Source organism: Dreissena polymorpha, chromosome 7 (genome assembly GCF_020536995.1).
Source record: "Dreissena polymorpha isolate Duluth1 chromosome 7, UMN_Dpol_1.0, whole genome shotgun sequence".
Lineage (NCBI taxonomy): Eukaryota > Metazoa > Mollusca > Bivalvia > Myida > Dreissenidae > Dreissena > Dreissena polymorpha.
In genome coordinates this window covers 49,547,520-49,565,055 of record NC_068361.1, presented here as the reverse complement: position 1 = coordinate 49,565,055, position 17,536 = coordinate 49,547,520, and the positions used below count along the sequence as shown (strand labels likewise).

Below are 17,536 nucleotides of genomic sequence, written 5' to 3'. Positions count from 1 at the left end.
TCAGTACTTATTGCAGATATATTATCAGTACTTATTGAAGATATTTATTATCAGTACTTATTGCAGATATTTATTAGAAGTACTTATTGCAGATATTTATTAACAGTACTAAAAATTGCAGATATTTATGCCAGTTTTGAGTTACTGACAACTGCCCTACATGTATCAGAGGTAGACAGGATTTCATGACCAATCGCCATACAAGTAATGTGGCCTTGCCTAACATCGAACCCACGTATTTGTAGTTTTGAGCTCTGCCTTGCCTAACATCGAAACCCAGTGACTTTTTTACCTGCGAGTCCTGCGTCCTGGACTCACAAAAAACTCTGGGGATGCAAAGTTTCAAATTACGTGAGTCCCAAAAATGCATTGAAATTGCTAAAAAAATAATACTGTTTAATATTTGGACTCATTCTTTCAATTCGAGGACTCACAGATTTGCAAGTTAACGAGTCCCAGGACTCAGATGAGAAAATTTGTAGAAGTATCACTGGAACCCAAGTATTTGTAGTTGTGAGCTCTAACAACTGAACTTGCCTGCCCGGTCACGTAGAGTATTAACCCTTTCCCACTTGGAAGCAAAGTGAAATGGCTAATTGCAAAAAAGCATAAAACCAGAACAGCCTGTGAGTAACTCACAGTCTGTACAGGTTTTATGCTGTTTGCTGCTCATCAGTTTCTAAGGTTTGGAGATGAAGCCTTAAAAACTTAAGGTCTTAAATTAAATATAACATTCTAAGGGACTACGAATGCGTGAACATACGTATCTGAGTGGTAAAGGGCTATACAATTCACTCCATCCAGTATATGAAACAGTTGTCGCTACATTCTCTTGCAAAGAAGAGAAAAAATTCACATAAGAAGAAATATTTTAGTGGTATATTCCCGTATTTGTATCTCATGTGCAATCAGATGAATTACTTACCCCTGTTGCGTTACTACACGACCCATACATGCATGTAACAGTCCCCGCACTACATGCTGACTCCTGAAAAATGTACCAACATTGAAATGTACAAACAAATTCCACAACAAAAACTGTATTCAGATTATTTTAGGTATGAACACATCAGCACAAACACACACAACAAATGTTGGGGATTTTCTTAAAAGTGATAAATGACTCTTGCAAATTTACCGGTATTATGAATGTCAAATGGAACACAGAAAGTATTTTAATGTTGTAAACCTTTAACTACAAGGCTATTCAAATAGCAAGCTATGATTCACTTTATAATAGTTTGTACCTCATCACATGTTATTGTTTTTATTTTCTCTCCTACATGTATATACATGCGAGCCACACACTGGGAAAAGAGGGCTAAATACCTTTTCCTAAAGAGTTCTCCCACTTGTTCAATAAGGATTGAATCGTTTCCATTTTATAGAAAAAATTAATTATAAAGGAATTATTTAAAAAAAAAACTAGTACATACAGAAAGTGTTGACCCTGATTAGCCTGTGTTAACTGCATAGGCTTATAGGGCACGACATGTTATGCACATGCATTAAGCCCCATTTTTCAGAGAGCTACCCAAATTGTTTCAAATGTTGATGAAGAGATCATGCACAGGTGTTTTCAATCCTGATAAAGCCACATTTGAGAATTTTGTAAAAGAAAATGACCAGAAATTATTTTCTTCATATAAATATCGTTATATAATATGAAATACCAAAACACAGGGGTTACCATAAGGGCCATGTTTTTACTTCACTCAATAAATATATTTTTAAGTTAGCATCCATCTTATTAATTTAAATGATTAAAATTTGGCAATTGTGGTAATATGTCCTAATTTTTTTATTTCATACATAAATATTGTTGTACTTTTGCGTTACATTACATGTAAAACCATTTAGAATATTTTCACTTTTTAAAATTTAAAATAAGGTTTGGAAGAAAATATTTGAGTCTTTCCTATTCTTGTACATGTACAGGACTTAACTAAAATAATATTGAATTACTGCTTGTAACCATTATTGTACTATTACATAAAATTGTACCTATATTATTTGTTACCGCTTCTAATTTACTTCAATATGTTTCCCATATGCCGCTCCATTTATGCTTATCTAAACTTTACAAACATATAATGAAATAATTACCATTTAAATTGTTGTTTTTCGTTAACTCATTAATATTTATTTGTTTCCTCATTCACCAACACCCATATCATTAATCTTCCTCTTATGATAAATTGTTTCCTTCAGAACTTAAATTTCTGAACTTACAAGCAAATCCATCTAATATTACAAAATAGGTAAGATATTGTACAAAATAAAACTGTACTTAAAAGAACCTCTTAATTATGGAACCAGGCAAAATAAACCGCAACAAATATCAAATTTGTTTAATTTTATTTTTTCTGCTAAAAATCACTGATATTTCTCTTTTAAACAAAGGGGAGCATACTGGGTGGCAAAATGTTCTGTTAACACACCATTATGTGAAGTTAGAAAAGGACATAAATCTTATGGAATAAACTTTCTTTCAACAAGCATTATATGCAGTTTTACCTGTCACATTTTGGTCGACTTTAACACACTATACATTCAAAAGACACTTTTATGTATAATTGCATCATTAAATTGATGTTACAAAAAATTGCAGGATTATCGTTTTTTAAATCCTAAAAAACATGAGTGCATGAACACTACAGTAAAAAAATGAAACAAATTACAATCTCTGTTAAAGACAAAGTAATAACGACATGCTTATTATACTTAAAGCATTGACAGAATAATATTCTGTCAATACTTTTGGTAATTTTCTATAGAAAACTGTCTATTTCATGTCCTGAATGTAATTTTGTGAAAATATTATCACAACAAGAGCACCGCATAACGGGTGCCACGCTCGGCTACGGGTGCAGTTTTGAATAAATGAAAGCTTATCAGAATTTTTTTTTTTTTTTTTTTTTTTTTTAGAGGTCACAGTGAACTTGACCTTTGACCTAGTGACCCAAAAATGGGTGTGGCATGTAGAACTCATCAAGGTGCATCTACATATGAAGTTTCAAAGCTGTAGGTGGAAGCACTTTGATTTTAGAGCGAATGTTAAGGTTTATGTTAAAGTTTTATATTAGAGGTCACAGTGATCTTGACCTCTGACCTAGTGACCCAAAAATAGGTGTTGCGTGTAGAACTCATCAAGGTGCATCTACATATGAAGTTTCAAAGTTGTAGGTGGAAGCACTTTGATTTTAGAGCCTATGTTAAAGTTTAATATAAGAGGTCACAGTGACCTTGACCTTTGACTTAGTGACCCAAAAATGGGTGTGGCGTGTAGAACTCATCAAGGTGCATCTACATATGAAGTTTCAAAGTTGTAGGTAGAAGCACTTTGATTTTAGAGCCAATGTTAAGGTTTAAGCACGACGCCTACGGCGGACGGCGAACGTCGGACGGCGAGCTGGCTATGACAATACCTCGGGTTTTCTCTGTAAACGCCGAGCTAAAAATACATTCATAACATGAAATAAACAGTTTTGTTTGACAAAATCACCAGTGTCATTTCAAATCTGATTTTGATGTCTTATTCCACATTTACATAATACATTGTTATTTGTTCTAAAACATCTGCCAAAAACTAACATCAATAATAATCAAAACATAACTAACTTTAATGTTGCAGAAGTCTCCGATGAAACCTGTCCCTGTACAGTTGCACTCAAAAGTTCCGTTGAGGTCGATACAGGATCCTGGGTCACACAGCGTGAGGTTAGCACATTCATTGATGTTCGTCTCGCACCTAACAGGTAAAACAGACTGGTTTACAATCCACAGCGATAGCAACACAGAAAACAGGAACCAACCAGCAGTCTTTTCAAATATCCTCGGAACATCCTTTGGCGTCATTGTATATATGCATGAATATCTCCTATAGATCAGGTCACTTGATAAAAACATATATTACAAATGTGTATTTTGTGTATTATCACTTTAATTTTATCTGTATCATAAACCTATATCACAGCGTATGAAGATAACACTGCCATTTTTCATTGTGATTTGTCATTTGACGGAGGTCCTCATCTGCGAAACGTCTGCCATTCAAATAATTAATAGATGTCATAAAACACAATGTGAACGTTTAAAGTCATTCCTCTGTGACACAACTGTTTCTCTTTAAACAGAGGTCACATATAGCGTGACACTTTTTTAGTTCAAAGACTTTCAATACATATAAGTTCAACGTTTTATCCATCCACATATCCCTCAAAATTACAAAACACTGCCATAACTTAGCAACACTTAGTTAAACTTCATAATCCCGTACAATATGTTCTTAGTTGAAACATGCATCAAAACATATCAAAACTAACTTAATTCATCATTATTTGTAATTTTCACATTCAAAAATATGTCACATGTTTTCCTTCATGAAATGTATAACATGTATGTTATCACCCCCACCAGTCTTTGCTCGTGAACTAGTCTATAAATGTAATTTAATCAACCTATCACACTGATAAACCCAAGCCTTGCAAAGCTTGCATTATAAAGTTTAGTCTGAATAAGAGTTCTTCATCGTGTATGACACATAGACCATGAATTATTTAATCACCTATGATAAATTTCAGCACTGACAAGGTATAAAGCGAACATAGGTATGTAGATAGCTAGTTGACAGCTTAAAAGAACGCCTTGCACTTTGTTATGTGTTTATATTAATATTGCGAAACATCCTGGTTCATTACTTCAGGTAGAGAAATGTTTTCATTTATTTATTTAAAATATACGGTACACAATGAGATGTTTTTCTTTAATATTTTCTGTCCCTGTCCAACCATGAAACACTTAACGCGAAAACAAAAAAGCACTCAAGTCGTGAAGCGGTGTTTACTGTTTTGACGACATAAAATGATAACCTTTCAGAAACTGAAACTTTTTAAAGTCTATGTTATGCACTTTTGGTAAACAAGTTTATAAAGATATAACACATGCAATCATGAGGATAAAACTGTTGGTTCTAAATATATTAAGTCCATAAAACCAATATATCACTTCAAATGACAGTCTCAATCTAGCTCAACATTGTATTTCCAAAATAATACTTCATCTTAAGACTGCAATCAGGAAATTGCATACTCAATAAGAAATAAAAGGTAGCACATACCTTGAGCGCGAGAAGGACCCATCTGCACATGTACAAACATGGCTGATAAGCCCTTCTGGTTCTCAACAGATGATAAACCAGTTCAGCAAATTTATTTCTCAAAGTAACATTTAAACTGAGTCACATCTAAGCAGGGGATGTTAAAATCAATATTTAATTACTGCCCATTTAAGTCATATTTGCTTCAGTAATTTTGGAAGATTATGGGAGTTACACCTTGAGGGCCCTCAATCAATTTTAGGGGAAGCGGGTTGCTATCCTCATGAGGGGGAGTTTTCGCGGCGTTTCGCTTTTGGGGGGATTTTTTTACTTACTCTCTCATTATTACATTTGTACATGTTTGCACTATATTCATTTCGTTTTTCATAATTTAGTATGTTTGACAAGATTAAATTGAAATAGAATTGAGATATAATAATCATGAGACACATATTATGAAAAAAATATTTTTATTTTTGTAATTTCAGGCGGAATTTTTCCGGCCAAAAGGGGAAACAAGTATACTTTTTATGTGGGGGGACTGGCGGCCGAATTAGATTGATGGCCCTGACCTTGATTCGATATTAAGCTTTAATTATCAGATTATAACTTTAGTAAAATAATGATACTTAAAATGAGCAATTTATATTATTTAAAATAATTATACTTAAAATGAGCAATTTATATTATTTATGTGCAGTGTATGACCCTAGGTATTGGGTAAGAAAACACATTTTGGGTTCTCTTTGTTAAATAGGGGAACAATATTAACACAAAAGATGCTTGTGAAATTTAGTTCCTGATATTTTTGTTTTGTTTAAAATGACTCAACATGTCAAACATTTAAGGTCGTAAAACAGACAGAAAGGTTTCTTTATCTTAGAATATGTACCTTAGTTTAGAAAAGCTTAACAGAAAAAAACAAATTTGCACAAAGAAATTAGCATATCACAAGTCCACATTAACTTGACAGGTTTAGATCTCTGGTAAACTACAAATGAGTCTTGCTCTCACTTGACAGGTTTATATCACTGGTAAACTACAAATAAGCCTTGCTCTCACTTAACAGGTTTAGATCACTGGTAAACTACAAATGAGCCTTGCTCTTACTTGACAGGTTTAGATCACTGGTAAACTACAAATGAGTCTTGCTCTCACTTGACAGGTTTAGATCACTGGTAAACTACAAATGAGTCTTGCTCTGACTCGACAGGTTTAGATCACTGGTAAACGACAAATGAGCCTTGCTCTCACTTGACAGGTTTAGATCACTGGTAAACTACAAATGAGTCTTGCTCTCACTTGACAGGTTTAGATCACTGGTAAACTACAAATGAGCCTTGCTCTCACTTGACAGGTTTAGATCACTGGTAAACTACAAATGAGTCTTGCTCTTACTTGACAGGTTTAGATCACTGGTAAACTACAAATGAGCCTTGCTCTTACTTGACAGGTTTAGATCACTGGTAAACTACAAATGAGTCTTGCTCTCACTTGACAGGTTTAGATCACTGGTAAACTACAAATGAGTCTTGCTCTTACTTGACAGGTTAAGATCACTGGTAAACTACAAATGAGCCTTGCTCTTACTTAACAGGTTTAGATCACTGGTAAACTACAAATGAACCTTGCTCTCACTTAACAGGTTGAGATCACTGGTAAACTACAAATGAGTCTTGCTCTCACTTGACAGGTTTAGATCACTGGTAAACTACAAATGAGCCTTGCTCTTACTTGACAGGTTTAGATCACTGGTAAACTACAAATGAGTCTTGCTCTCACTTGACAGGTTTAGATCACTGGTAAACTACAAATGAGTCTTGCTCTCACTTGACAGGTTTAGATCACTGGTAAACTACAAATGAGCCTTGCTCTGACTTGACAGGTTTAGATCAATGGTAAACTACAAATGAGCCTTGCTCTCACTTGACAGGTTTAGATCACTGGTAAACTACAAATGAGCCTTGCTCTCACTTGACAGGTTTAGATCACATGTAAACTACAAATGAGCCTTGCTCTCACTTAACAGGTTTAGATCACTGGTAAACTACAAATGAGCCTTGCTCTGACTTGACAGGTTTAGATCACTGGTAAACTACAAATGAGCCTTGCTCTTACTTGACAGGTTTAGATCACTGGTAAACTACAAATGAGCCTTGCTCTTACTTGACAGGTTTAGATCACTGGTAAACTACAAATGAGCCTTGCTCTCACTTGACAGGTTTAGATCACTGGTAAACTACAAATGAGCCTTGCTCTCACTTGACAGGTTTAGATCACTGGTAAACTACAAATGAGCCTTGCTCTCACTTGACAGGTTTAGATCACTGGTAAACTACAAATGAGCCTTGCTCTGACTTAACAGGTTGAGATCACTTGTAAACTACAAATGAGCCTTGCTCTTACTTGACAGGTTTAGATCACTGGTGAACTACAAATGAGCCTTGCTCTCACTTGACAGGTTTAGATCACTGGTAAACTACAAATGAGCCTAGCTCTCACTTGACAGGTTTAGATCACTGGTAAACTACAAATGAGCCTTGCTCTGACTTGACAGGTTTAGATCACTGGTAAACTACAAATGAGCCTTGCTCTCACTTGACAGGTTTAGATCACTGGTAAACTACAAATGAGTCTTGCTCTCACTTAACAGGTTTAGATCACTGGTAAACTACAAATGAGCCTTGCTCTCACTTGACAGGTTTAGATCACTGGTAAACTACAAATGAGCCTTGCTCTGTGAAAGTTGTTAATATTAAAAGTGTTTAAAAAGTGTCGTCCTAGATTAGCACATGCTAATTAGGGATGACACTTTCTGCTAAAACTGAATTTTCGCTTATAAAAGACTTCCTTGAAACGAAACTTACAATAAAAGCACAATCTTCATAAATAAGCCTTGGAAAACTGGGCTAAATGCATGTGCATAAAGTATTGTTTAAGATTAGCATGTGCGGTTCTCACAGGCTAATCAGGAACAACACTTTCTGCTTATTTGGAATTAATCATTTACAGGAAGTCTCTTCTAAACACAAATCCAGAGTAGGCCAAAACAGTCATCCCAGATAAGCCTCTGCTGATGACACATTCTGATGCATTAAGCTCAGTTTTCCCAGAACGCAGCTCATAAATAAAAACTCGGACGACAAAAACAACAAATTCTTACCTAGCCCCAGTGTATCCATGGTAGCAACTGCAGTAGCCTCTCTCAAGGGAGTTTACACATCTACCGTGCACACACTGTACACCCGCACAGTAGTCCACCCTATCCTGACACCAGTCACCCATGTACCCGGCCGAACAATTACACTTGTACGAGTAATAGTCTGGTACACACGGGCTGGAGTGAGCGCATCTGCTCTGTGAACACGCATTTTGTAGACCGCAGCCATCTATTATTTGAGTCTTTTGTTGTAAGAGGAACTTTTCAACACTGGTGTTATTCACAAATTGGGCATCAAAGAAGAATGGGAGGAGAATACCCTGCAGACGAACCTCCTTCAAACATCCCTGGTACGAGTTTGCCCCAAGTTTTAGAGTAGTGCCTGACCCTAAACTATGAACCAATGAGTCCAAAGTTGTCCCTGACGACGGTCGACTTGTTGTTAGATTAACAATCGCATCGCCATTTTCGTTGCTTATAAGCAAGTTCAGGGTATTATTATCCTCTCTAACAAACGTTTTATACCAGACTGCGTCACTCACTGAAATATCTAATTTCATATTTCGGCGACTGTTAGAGTCTATTGTGTAGTCAACAGCAAACTTGGACCCAATAAGATAGGCTTTGAAACCATTTCCATTTGGTTCGGCTAAGTGGAATATGATTCCGTTTCTAGCAGAGGTACGGAACTTGAAGGAAATCGAGGTAACAATTGTGGAAAATTGCTGGGTCTTTGTGTATCCAGCCACACTGCTTTGTCCTTGGAAGAAAGCTGTGCTGATACCTGAATATACAAGTAAATGCTAAATCATTACAAATTAAACTATAAATTTATCAAATATGGTAACAATTTGATTAAAGATAGATACATATGCGAGAAATTTACTCACAAAACTGAAGCCAAAATTGCCAAATACTTTTGGAGAGTAAAATGGCCAGGAAATTAAAACTTCCAGTATTTGAAAGTTAATTAATATACTTAGTTGTACTGATAAGCTACAATTTTTCCAAAAGAACAATTTTTTAAGAGACACTTATTAAGAACAAGATGTGTTTGTGAAACACTATGTCCCCATATATGATGTTTGACCTTGAAGGATGACCTTGACCTTGACCCTACACCACTCAAAATGTGCAGCTCCATTAGATACACATGCATGTCAAATATAAAATTGCTAGCTTCAATATTGCAGAAGTGACATTAAATGAGCAATTTTGACCAATATATTTGACCTTGAAGGATGACCTTGACCTTTCAACACTCAAAATGTGCAGCACCATGAGATACACATGCATGCCAAATATCAAGTTGCTATCTTCAATATTGCAAAAGTACTCATCAAATGAGCGATTTTGGCCACACATATTTGACCTCTGACCTTGAAGGATAACCTTGACCTTGACCTTTCAACACTCAAAATGTGCAGCTCCATGAGATACACATGCATGCCAAATATCAAATTGCTATCTTGAATATTGAAATATTGCAAAAGTGTACATGAAATGAGCGATTTTGACCCATACATTTGACCTCTGACCTTGAAGGATGACCTTGACCTTGATCTTTCACCACTCAAAATGTGCAGCTCTATGAGATACACATGCATGCCAAATTTCAAGTTGCTATCTTGAATATTGAAATATTGCAAAAGTGTACATTAAATGAGCGATTTTGACCCATATATTCGACCTTTGACCTTGAAGGATGACCTTGACCTTTCACCACTCAAAATGTGCAGCTCCATGAGATACATATGCATGCCAAATATCAAGTTGCTATCTTCAATATTGCAAAAGTTATTGCAAATGTTAAAGTTGGCGGAAACCAACCAACCAACCAACCAACAGACCAACAGACCACCAGACAGGGCAAAAACAATATGTCCCCCACTACTATAGTGGGGGACATAAAAAATCCAATTATACGATTATGCATAATAATGTTACACATTTTTCAGGTTACCAATTAAAATTGCCATTAAAGGTCATAGAAGATTTTAAAGATGGTAGGAAAAGTTTTCCAATGAAGTAAATTACTTGATTGTACAATAGTTACACGGTCGGCATTATACACTGTTAAATACTGTAAGTTAACAAAAAGCTATTTATTTATAAGTTTCAGATGTTCTTCAACTCACATTCAAATCCGTCATCCAGGCTGTTACAATCTGAGCCCACTGGACACGTTCCTGTCACACAGTAGTCCAGCTCAGAGCAGTTCTTGCCTCGGAAACCATAGAGACACTTACAACTGCAATGACAGAGGACATCCTTGTAATTGTCAGGATAAAACAATCAATCAGTTTCTCCACAGCCTATTGAGCATTGGCCAACACGTTAAAACGCAGAGAAAATAACTTGCTTACAGATATTAGGCCTCGGTCTAGGAAAACTATGGGTTAAAGAAGTTAGAATTGTATTTGACTACGCCACAAAAAGACCTTACTTGGAACTCAACTTATCTTCATGTGAACAAAACTTGTAGCTATTTGGCAATTGCGTCACATGAATATCCACTAAAAAAAGATTTGAGGTCACTTTAGTTTTGATGACTATACAAAACCTGATCAGATGTATTTGTACCACGGGTAAATTAGCTAAAACAAGAAATATCTTTCAAAAAGATATACGGCGTTGATTTTGGTTAGAGTTGGTGAAAGGTAAAGAGTTTAATGAATGAGATCAAAGATGGTGAATGTCTTTTTCCATGCACTCCTTAGCTGTATCACAAAGAGAAAGGAATGTAACGCGGAAGTTTTTGCGGCTTATTTTACATTATTACATATTGCTTATCATATATCTATAGATACAAAACCGAAAACAAAAGAAGAATGGAAGTGAAATTAAGACATACCAACCGGCCAAACGCAAAGTATACGTACATATTTTAAATATTTATACGCCCGTTCTTCGAACAAACCTGTTTTAGTGGTGTATCGGGCATTGCTTTTTGATTCGATTATTAACAGTATCGGGAATCATCGCGCTCATGGTAAACAAATTGGTCAAAATGGTGGAATAATGCTTGTTTAATTAATCAAAAATAATATTTATCATGGTATTGTTGAAAACACATTAAGAATCTATTATTGACCTACTATAGTTATATTGCCGAATACCTTCATTTAACATATTTCTGGTCTAAATACAATTCCCGTTCACCTAGTTAACGCGATAGCGCCTATATTATATAACAATCCGTTTTCTGGCCGCAAACTGACCCTGATACCTTGCGGGTTGGAATGCAATGCATTAAAGTGAGGTCACGATTACACTGCTGAAACGACGGCTTGTTTAAAACTTTATTCTTTTACATGTATAATGTTCAATTTTCAAAAAATGGTTCAAAATGGTTATGCAAAAATCAATATCAGGATAGGGAAAAACTATACTTTTATGAACTAAAATATACTAGTACAGAGGCAGCAATATGGTAGTAATTTCTCAATATAAGAACATAGCCTTTAAGTACAAGCGATCTGGCGCTTACAATCCTCTGAAAATAAAAGGTGCACGCACAAACTGTGTTGATGTCATGAAATAAGTGTAAAACTGTTCTATCAATCAAGCCTGTTCATTAGAGATAAAATTGTTTCATGCTGAACACGCAGTAAAACATTGTTACACGCTATACTTCAAAGACGCGGTCATGTTTCCAATGGGTGGGAATTATTCTCAAATCAGCCAATGGCATAAATGAAATGTATTCACTTGTATCTAGCTGTGGGAAATTTTATTTGAATTTAATTGGACATTTACAAAGGTCAGGTAAGGTGAAAATGTGGCTTAGACAGCTACGCCGAAAAAGTTGTCTGAATGTGAACCATTTATAAGACTGAGCTCCTGTCTGGAAAACGGGACTTAATGCATATGCTTGAAGTATGGTCCCAGATTAGCCTGTTCATGCTGCTGTCTAACCCAGTCTAATAAAAAAAGTGTCATACCTGGTAAACCTGTTCTAATCTGGGCCAACACTTTAGGCACATGCATTTAGACCAGTTTTCCCACAGCAAGACTAAGACTGATAAAAGGAAAGTACCTGAAGTCATTAAAGAACACGTTATCGCAGGTTGCATTGTTCTGACAGGGGGAGGTCATATTGCACACATTGTCGCTAACTTCCCCTTGTTGAAGCCCCACACTTTCTGTCACGCTGATGGCACGCAGGGGACTCAGGGTTGGATCATTCAATGGATAAAACTGTAGAGAATAGTTGCCTATCTGTACGTCTTGTATTGTGCCTTTAAACGCGGGAAGGTTGAATAAATCTTGATCGTTGGCAGTTTGACGTCTTCTGCGGTCCTTCGACTGATTTGGACGTTTACCACCAAAGAATAAATTATTGCCATTAAAAGTGCAGGGGTTCGCTGTCACCACCATATTCTGAAGGGCGTTATTAATGTACAAACTGAAACTGTTGGTATTTTTCAGAAGTAGCACCAAATGCTGTTCACCGTCTGCATATCTCTTTTCCCTAGACTGAATGTAGTGTGACGAGTTGCACATTCGTATTCGCGTTGCTAGGTACCCATTGTTGATCTCTAAGGTAACATATGTATCCGCATCGTTGCCCGTATAATTGCTGCCGAAGTAAAGAATTAATCCTAAAGTCTCACGAGTGCGCACAAAGAACGAAATATTGAAGCCGATTTTCAGAGCATTTTGAGTGTCATTAGACAGTGAGAAGGATGCAGAGCTATCGGTTGTGTCTCCGTTCCTATATGTGGCAGCAATATAGCCTGAAAAACAACAACATACCAGGCCATTAAGGATACTGAATAAATGATATCATCCACCCTCCGGAAAATGGGGTTTAAATGCATGTACATAGTGTCTTCCCAGACTAGACTGTCAAGTCTGCCCAGGCTAATCATGGGCGACACTTTCAGCTTTTATCGTATTTTTCATTCAGTGGAAGTCTCCTCTCAAAGAAAATCTTGTTAACGCCAAAAGTGTTGTCTAAAATTAGCCTTTGTGGACTGCACGGGCTTATCTGGGACAACACTCAATGCACATGCCTTAAGCCCAGTTTTCCCTGAGCAAGGCTTAAATAATATTTTTTAGTACATGTTTTCATCAAAAATATCTAGCAGAACCTTTTATACATAATAGACATGATGTTTTCTTCACCAGCTTAAGTAGTTTGTATTCAACTTTGAGGTGATAATTGTAAAAAAATATATGAACATTTACGCTACTATAGCAGAATAAAAAAATACCTATTCATTTTTGCTTGATTGCATTGTTTAGTTTAAACCAATTTGTTTTGGATTGATTATATCAATAGACTTACACTCATTGACAAACAAATAAATACTAGCAGAAAACCTTAAAGGTTAAATGTATACTTCCAGAAAAACATGAATATGCTTACTATAATTGCAGACAGTTCCAAGATAAGGCCTTCTGCAATCGCATCTAAACCGATTCCAGAGGTCGTTACAGACTCCATGTATGTTACATGTGTTTGCAAAACACTGCTGTCTTCTAGCACATCCCTCAACGACATTGCTCAGGTTTCGATCGGTGGAAGGAAGTCCAATAGCCAGCTTCGTGCCAGTTTCCACTATCATGATATCCTGCACGCAACCCACAAACGGCACTGAGTCCATAGTCTGGCTCGGTAACCGTCCAATGTATGCATATGAGAGAGAGTTCAGCCCCTTGGCATTTGCCTGGCGAGTACAGGATGGTGTCGCACAGAATTTCCCGCCAATCGCAACCAGTTTAATACTGCCGTTTTCAGAGAAGGCAATGTCAACAGATTGCCATTGAGCGTTGTTGAATACATCTTCAATAGAAACGTTATTCATCGTGTTCACATTTGTGACGTAGGTGAGAACTATTGCGCCCATCTTAAGCTCCAGCTTTGCCCAGTATCCTGAAGTGTCTTGCGATTTTACAGCGATCAGCAGTGCATTGTGCAGTGTGGTACGAAACTGAAGCTTTATCTGAGATGTTTTATTTACCACCATTGATATGTATGACCCAGTATCAAGGGACATAACGGTCGAAATGTTGCAGTACCTGCCAGTCATCCCCACTGGACAAATACATGTAAAGTCCTGCAAGTTTGCTGTCTCATTCACCAAGCGAGGCACACAGGTTGAATTTGAATAGCAGAGGTTGTTATAACACGACGTCAACTCCACACTACAATTCTTGCCAGCGTAAACCTTATCCATATACTTAGCAGCACAATTGCAATTGTAATCTCCGATTTTGTCTACACAAGTTGACCCATATTGGCATGGTTTATAACGAGTGCACTCATTTATTTCTGTCTCGCAATTAAACCCCTCGTAACCCCGGAAACAGTTGCATGTGTAATTGTTTAATTCATCTTGACAAGTACCATTTCGACACAGATCAGCTGGCGTGCAGTCATTGATGTTTTCTGAACAGTCCAAGCCTGAAAAATTAGGTTGACCATAAGTAACGTTGGTAAGAAATTTGGTGGAACCTTAATTATCTTAGTAAGCAATAAGGTTGACCCTACATTATCTCAGAAAGCAAAAGGATTGCCCTAAGTAATGTCATAAAGCAAGTGAGTTGACCCAAAGTAATGTCAGAAAGCAATCGGGTTGATCCTTAGTAATGTCACAAAGCAATTAGGTTGACCCTTAGTAATGTCATAAAGCAATTAGGTTGACCCTTAGTAATGTCATAAAGCAATTGGGTTGACCCTTAGTAATGTCATAAAGCAATTGGGTTGACCATAAGTAATGTCATAAAGCAATTGGGTTGACCCTAAGTAATATCATAAAGCAATTGGGTTGACCCTTAGTAATGTCATAAAACAATTGGGTTGACCCTTAGTAATATCATAAAGCAAGTGAGTTGACCCTTAGTAATATCATAAAGCAATTGGGTTGACCCTTAGTAATATCATAAAGCAAGTGAGTTGACCCTTAGTAATATCATAAAGCAATTGGGTTGACCCTTAGTAATATCATAAAGCAATTGGGTTGACCCCTAGTAATATCATAAAGCAATTGGGTTGACCCAAAGTAATGTCATAAAGCAATTGGGTTGACCCTTAGTAATGTCATAAAGCAATTGGGTTGACCCTTAGTAATGTCATAAAGCAATTGGGTTGACCCTAAGTAATGTCATAAAGCAATTGGGTTGACCCTAAGTAATGTCATAAAGCAATTGGGTTGACCCTTAGTAATGTCATAAAGCAATTGGGTTGACCCTTAGTAATATCATAAAGCAAGTGAGTTGACCCTTAGTAATATCATAAAGCAATTGGGTTGACCCTTAGTAATATCATAAAGCAAGTGAGTTGACCCTTAGTAATATCATAAAGCAATTGGGTTGACCCTTAGTAATATCATAAAGCAAGTGAGTTGACCCTTAGTAATATCATAAAGCAATTGGGTTGACCCAAAGTAATGTTATAAAGCAATTGGGTTGGCCCTTAGTAATGTCATAAAGCAATTGGGTTGACCCTTAGTAATGTCATAAAGCTATTGGGTTGACCCTAAGTAATGTCATAAAGCAATTGGGTTAACCCTAAGTAATGTCAGAAAGCAATTGGGTTGACCATAAGTAATGTCATAAAGCTATTCGGTTGACCCTAAGTAATACCATAAAGCTATTGGGTTGACCCTACGTAATGTCATAAAGCAATTGGGTTGACCCTATATAAGGTCATAAAGCAAGTGAGTTGACCTTTAGTAATGTCATAAAGCAATTGGGTTGACCCTTAGTAATGTCATAAAGCAATTGAGTTGACCCTTAGTAATGTCATAAAGCAATTGGGTTGACCCTAAGAAATGCCATAAAGCAATCGGGTTGACCCTTAGTAATGTCATAAAGCAATTGGGTTGACCCTTAGTAATATCATAAAGCAATTGAGTTGACCATAAGTAATTTCATAAAGTTATTGGGTTGACCCTTAGTAATATCATAAAGCAATCGGGTTGACCCTTAGTAATATCATAAAGCAATTGAGTTGACCATAAGTAATGTCATAAAGTTATTGGGTTGACCCTTAGTAATATCATAAAGCAATCGGGTTGACCCTTAGTAATATCATAAAGCAATTGGGTTGACCCTAAATAATGCCATAAAGCAATCGGGTTGACCCTTAGTAATATCACAAAGCAATCGGGTTGACCCTTAGTAATATCATAAAGCAATTGGGTTGACCCAAAGTAACGTCATAAAGCAATCGGGTTGACCCTTAGTAATGTCATAAAGCAATCGGGTTGACCCTTAGTAATGTCATAAAGCAATTGAGTTGACCATAAGTAATGTCATAAAGCTATAGGGTTGACCCTTAGTAATGTCATAAAGTTATTGGGTTGACCCTTAGTAATATCATAAAGCAATCGGGTTGACCCTTAGTAATATCATAAAGCAATTGGGTTGACCCTAAGTAATGTCATAAAGCTATCGGGTTGACCCTAAGTAATGTCATAAAGCAATTGGGTTGACCCTTAGTAATGTCATAAAGCTATACTTTTACATTTTTTCAATTAAAACAGAATACTGCAAACCAGTATTTTGAAATTTAATTTTGCACAGTTGATCACTAGAAAACTATATAAAACAATCAGTTTACTATGCAATATGCAAAAATGAGAGGGAATCATCCTTTGCAAGATTTAAACTACCCCACTCATAACCAATTGTAAACAGGTTGAACATACTGCATTTTAAGTACACACATTTTGCCAGAAAAAAACAAATTGTATTTTACCAATAGCATTCAATATTTCACAGCAAAACATGAACTCTTTTTCACTCAGAAACAAAGTGACAATGGCTACATGCAAGCAGCATAAAACCAGAACTACCTGATAGTAACTCGCAGTGTGTTCAGGTCTTATGTTGTTTGCTGCCCATCAGTATATTTGTTTTGAAAACGAAGCCTTTAAAACTTGAATATATTAAGTCTTTAATTTAGTTTGATTTTCTAAGAGACTGCAAACAGGTAAAAATGTGTATCTGAGAGGTACATGGTTAAACAAAACTACCAGTCCTTCACCGCTAGACTCTCTAGATTTGAGAGGTACATGGTTAAACAAAACTACCAGTCCTTCACCGCTAGACTCTCTAGATCTGAGAGGTACATGGTTAAACAAAACTACCAGTCCTTCACCGCTAGACTCTCTAGCAAGGAGAGCAAGTCATAATTTACAATATTTCAACTCCCCAACTAACAACCAATTGTCAAACAGGTTTAACACATTGCATTCCAAATACACATATTTCACATTGTTTAACAATAGAATTTTATAGGAAAGCATTAAACAAAACTGCTGCTC

The 17,536-nt window shown here is 36.3% G+C and overlaps 1 protein-coding gene across 5 annotated transcripts in view; it reads right to left on the bottom strand.

The window, feature by feature from the left end:
- The window catches only part of LOC127836930 (protein crumbs-like), an 87,944-nt gene that overhangs the window by 22,438 nt on the left and 47,970 nt on the right, over positions 1-17,536 (bottom strand). For all 5 annotated transcript variants that reach the window (XM_052363573.1, XM_052363576.1, XM_052363574.1 and 2 more), the window contains 6 exons: positions 13,633-14,670; positions 12,298-12,997; positions 10,397-10,509; positions 8,262-9,042; positions 3,622-3,751; positions 926-988 (listed from right to left, as the gene is read on the bottom strand). In XM_052363573.1, coding sequence (XP_052219533.1) covers positions 926-988; positions 3,622-3,751; positions 8,262-9,042; positions 10,397-10,509; positions 12,298-12,997; positions 13,633-14,670 — 2,825 coding nt within the window. The remainder of the gene's footprint in view (positions 1-925; positions 989-3,621; positions 3,752-8,261; positions 9,043-10,396; positions 10,510-12,297; positions 12,998-13,632; positions 14,671-17,536) is intronic.